This window comes from Lolium perenne, chromosome 4 (assembly GCF_019359855.2).
Source record: "Lolium perenne isolate Kyuss_39 chromosome 4, Kyuss_2.0, whole genome shotgun sequence".
Lineage (NCBI taxonomy): Eukaryota > Viridiplantae > Streptophyta > Magnoliopsida > Poales > Poaceae > Lolium > Lolium perenne.
This window is the reverse complement of record NC_067247.2, coordinates 161,121,757-161,126,529: the sequence shown is the minus strand read 5'-3', so window position 1 is coordinate 161,126,529 and position 4,773 is coordinate 161,121,757. Positions and strand designations below refer to the sequence as shown.

Sequence of the window (4,773 nt, the reverse complement as noted above, 5' to 3'; positions counted from 1 at the left end):
ATTTTAAAAGTTCATATTAAAAATGTTCAAACTTTTCATAAAAAATTTCAAAACAAAAAATGTTCAAATTCGAAAAAAGTCCATGAACAGAAAAATGCCATGAAATATTTTATGAATAACATAAAAATGGTCGTGACTAGAAAAAGGCGCTAAACAAATTTGCGAAGAACAAAAAAGAATCCATGAAAAAAAGACCATGAATTGAAAAAAAGGTTGTGAACAGAAAAATTTCCTAAACAGAAAAAGCCGTGAACTAACTTATGTAGAACAGAAAAGGAAGGTGCCCAGAAAAATGCCATGAACACATTTGCGAAGAACAAAAAAATTGTGAAAAAGAAAAAGTTGTGAACAGAAAAATATCGTGAACGGACAGAAAAAAGGTCGTGACCAGAAATATGTCGTGAACGGAAATATGTCGTGAACGGAAATTCTTTGAATTCGAACAATTTTAAGTTTGAACGATTTACGAATTTGAACATTTTTAAATTTGAAAGATTTTCTAATTTGAACTTTTTAATTTGAACGATTCTTGATTTTTTTTAAAAAAAAAACTACACAATTTTCAAATTTTACCGATTTTCCAAAAGGAACATTTCTTTAACCTGAACAATTTTAAAAATATTGATGTTTTTGAAATCAAAACAATTTTTAAATCTAAACTTCTTCGAATTTCGGAAATGTTCAAACTAAAAAAAATTCAGATATGAAAAAGTTCCAAATTGAAAAATGTTCAAATTAAAAAGTATGCAAATTTAAGAAAAAATGATATCTGAAAATTGTTCAAACGCGAAAAATGTTCATATCTAAAAGTGTTCGAAATAAAAATTGTTTAAACTTAAAAATTGTTCAATTTTTTTTAAAAATCAAATCTAAAAATGTTGAAACTTAAAAAACGTTCAAATTCAAAAAAAATCAAATTTTCGAAAGTTCAGAAAAACCAATCGCAAAATAGAAAAACTGGAGGAAAAAGCCCAACAGAAACCAGTTGTAAATGAGAAAACTGAGAAAAAAAACGAAGGAAATCCAATTCCATCGCTAATGGGCCGGCCCAGCTCGATCCCTCTCTGAGCGGAGCGATCGCTCGCTCCCGCGTTGAGCGGAGAATAGGAATTGCGGGCACGGGCAGCATGCGCCGCTCAAACCCTCTTCCCACCGCCGCGCTTCCGGCGGCGGCCATGGACACCCGGGTTCCTCCTGTTCCCATGGAGCCCGCGGTGGCGGCCATGCTCCGGCTCCAAGGCCATGATCCGGACGCGGTAGCAGGCCTCATCGCCGACGTGCTCACCCACGTCCACTGCTCCCTCCCGGACCCGCCCACCTCCGTCGACGCTCGCCTTTCCTCCCTCCTCCCCCACGACGCCGTCGACCGCGTCAGCAGCCTCCCCGACGTGCTCCTTGGAAACATCGTCTCCCGCCTACCCATCAAGGACGCCGCGCGCACAGCCGCGCTCTCCCGCCGCTGGAGCGGCGTGTGGCGCTCCGCCCCGCTCGTCCTCATCGACTCCCACATCCTCCCTGCCGGCGCCGCGATCGGGCGAGCCGACACGCGGCGCGTCACCTCCGCCGTCTCCTACGTCCTCGGCGCGCACCCGGGGCCTTTCCGCTGCGTCCACCTCACCAGCAGCTACATGGAGGAGTTCCATGGCCTGCTCACGCGCTGGCTCCAGACCCTCGCCGTCAAGGGCATCCAGGAACTGGTCCTCGTCAACCGCCCGTGGCCGCTCGACCTCGTCCTCCCGGCCACCTTCTTGAGCATGACCACCCTCACCCGCCTCTACCTCGGCCTCTGGAAGTTCCCCGGCACGGCCGGCGTCCCGCGCGCCACCTGTTTCCCTAACCTCCGCGATCTCGGGTTCAGCACCGTCCGCATGGAGAGCAGGGACTTGGACTTCATGCTCGACAGGAGCCCCGTGCTGGAGACGCTCTGTGTCGGAGGGAATATGTTCAAGCATCCCCTCCGCCTTGTCAGCCAAAGCCTCCGCTGTGTGAAGATCATCGGGTGCTCCTTCGAAGAAATCTCTGTGGTGAACGCCCCACGCCTTGAGAGACTCATCTATTCAGGAGGTTGGACCGGCGACGGGGTCTGCACCAAGGTGAAGATCGGCCATGCCCCCAAGCTGGACTTGTTGGGATACTTGGATGCACGAAGACATGTCCTAGAAGTCGGCAACACCGTCATCAAGGTTCCTCTCATCTTTTCCATTTTCTCTAAATGATCATTGTATATGTGTGCACGATCTTTCTTCTTTTAATTGTCTGCGTTGAGAATTTGAGATTGCGAATGCAGGCTGGGGTAAAGGCAAGCCCAAGCACCATGGTATCAAGTGTGAGGATCCTGGCTTTGGAGGTGTGTTTTGGTGTCCGGAATGATGTCAAGATGATCCTAACTGTCCTAAGATGCTTTCCCAACGTTGAGACGCTCCACATCATGGTAAACCCCCTGATGCATCTTTTGGCATTCATTTGCACCATCATTTACCAGCATTAGTATCATATTGTGAATTGCTGCTGTTGCTGCATGATCCATCAATAGGTGGTGAACCACCTCATGTGCACTGATTTCATAAATTTTTCAGTCTGGAGAAACTGATCAGCCCTTGGGCAAGCTCAACCTCAAGTTGTGGAATGAGTTTGGTCCCATAGAATGCATCTGCTCACGCATCAAGCTGCTGGGTTTCCATGATTTCCGAGGGGATCGAAGTGAGCTTGCTTTCCTCAAGTTTTTCGTTGGGAGCGCTTTGGTGCTCAAGCAGGTGATGATAGTGTCAAGTTTCACTTCCAAGGAGGATGCGCGTTCCAAAGTGTTGCCTCTCTTGTCCATGAAATGGGTCAGTGCAGGAACCAAAGTCATGGTCCACTGTTCTAATTATCAAAGCAACATTCGGAGCTTCAAGAGAGCATCGGATTTTTCTCTTGGCGACCCTTTTGTGGACTGCTGAAGTCAAAGGTGCCTATTTATTTCCTGCGGGAAGCAAATTGCTCTGGAAGTTGTTTAAGTTCTGTTGTCGCAGTATGGATCTGCACTGTTTTCAGTTTTTTGATTTTCTGCCCTGGTTCTTCTTTCAGCAAACATGATTAGCTTAAGTGTCAAACTTAGTGGTACTGTTTTCCATTATTCAAACGACTAAATGTTCTCGGACGGCAATTATGGAGCATCTACTATACATGCACTGTTTCAGTCTGTTGTTGTTCTGCCCCTGCTCTTGTGTCTGCAAACATGATTAGCCTAAGTGTCGAAGCTAGTAGATGCAAATAACTAGTACCATTTTGTGGTATGTGGTATATACTGTTTTTCTGGAGTATTGTATTTGTGTGTGATTGCATTAGCTAGGTTTGATCCGATGAGATTGGTGTTGCACTCCACAATTGCTGCTAAACAGATCATGCTTGATGCTATGGAGTATTAATGATATCTGAGCCATTTCATGTTTTACTTACTGCCTTGAAAATATCCACCATGCGAGCATGCTCCTGATGTGGCGGTGCCATCCGCAGTTTGCACATTTAGCAACAACAAAAACCTTGAGTTAAAGAAAATATCTTCTGGATATTACCTCTGTTCAAGCTGCAGAAAATTTGAATCCCTTCAGGCTGGGCCATTTTGTGTTCTGATTGATTTTCATAGATATGGAATGTAAATTCTTGTCCCAGATCTTATATGTCCTACCTGTTCTTCATTTCAGAAATCTGGATCATGAGAGGCAAGCTAATTTAGATGGCGATGGTAACTTGAGCTACATGGGCATCACTAAGAATAGTTGTCCATGTTCAGGTGACCATGGAACCTGTGAAAGATTTCCTTAGTAATGATATGCAGCGTCCTTCCTTGATCAGTTAGGCTTAAACGCTAGCCCCCTGCCATCTTTTGCTAATTTGTTTGTACACAATGATGAACTGATGAAGTAGTTATCGTCCCAGAGAGTACACAAATAATACTAGCATTCCTGGCCTTTTATGTTACTATCGCTCATGTAGTCATGTTATTGCATTTAGTAGCATAATCCATATTATGCAAAATTGTTCATTATGCACCATCTTATTTGCGTTGCTTTGATTGTGCACGCGCGCCCATTTACTATTCAGCAATAGTTGGTTGACACAGAACTTTTGAGCTTTCGAGCGAAAATATGGCCAACAGTTCCATTGTTTGAGTTTGGGTTGAGAATCGGTCCGAATCATTACTGATATCTGTGCTAATTCATGTTCTACTTACTGCATTGACAATTTGACATTTTCCTCTAGATATTACCTGCAATATTTGGTCCAGCCGGCAGAAATTTTTGATACTTGCAGGTTGTGCCATTTTGTGTTCTGATTGATTTGCATAGATACGCTAAGTCAATTATTGTGGCAACACTTTATGTCCTACTACATGGTTCTTCATTTACGAAATTTGGGCCATGGGACACAAGCTAATTTGGTTATTTTGCAATGAGGTAAGGAGACGGTAACTTGAGCTACATGGGCATGGCTAAGAATAGTTGTCCAGTTGACCAAACTATGGCTAAGAATAGTTGTCCATGTCCAGGTGGCCATGGCCCATGGAGCACCAGCTCCATGATCATGTCAAAGATTTCTCTAACAATGACCAGTTAGGCTTAAATGTCAGAGTAGTTATCCTTCCAATGTCTTTTAATTTGTACATAATGATGAAGTAGTTATCGTCCAAGAGAGTTCACAAATACTAACATTCCTGGCCTTGCATTGCATGTTACTGTCGCTGATGTTATGACATTTAGTAACATAATTTCCATATTCCGTAAAAATGTTCAC

General features: G+C 43.9%; 1 protein-coding gene across 1 annotated transcript; it reads left to right on the top strand.

Annotated features, from left to right (window-relative positions):
- Positions 1 to 1,175: 1,175 nt before the first annotated feature.
- Positions 1,176 to 3,033, top strand: LOC127294334 (F-box/FBD/LRR-repeat protein At1g13570-like). The gene is made up of 3 exons (XM_051324133.2): positions 1,176 to 2,183; positions 2,288 to 2,431; positions 2,577 to 3,033. The coding sequence occupies exons 1-3, from the start codon at positions 1,176 to 1,178 to the stop codon at positions 2,937 to 2,939; spliced, it is 1,515 nt and encodes a 504-aa protein (XP_051180093.2). The 3' UTR covers positions 2,940 to 3,033.
- Positions 3,034 to 4,773: the final 1,740 nt, after the last annotated feature.

What these genes read in the sequence shown, in the direction of transcription:
- LOC127294334 (XM_051324133.2), top strand. Translation starts at nt 1,176, where the DNA reads ATGGACACCCGGGTTCCTCCTGTTCCCATGGAGCCCGCGGTGGCGGCC. An exon ending in TCGGCAACACCGTCATCAAG is followed by an intron (nt 2,184 to 2,287) that starts GTTCCTCTCATC and finishes TTGCGAATGCAG; the next exon opens with GCTGGGGTAAAGGCAAGCCC. An exon ending in TTGAGACGCTCCACATCATG is followed by an intron (nt 2,432 to 2,576) that starts GTAAACCCCCTG and finishes TAAATTTTTCAG; the next exon opens with TCTGGAGAAACTGATCAGCC.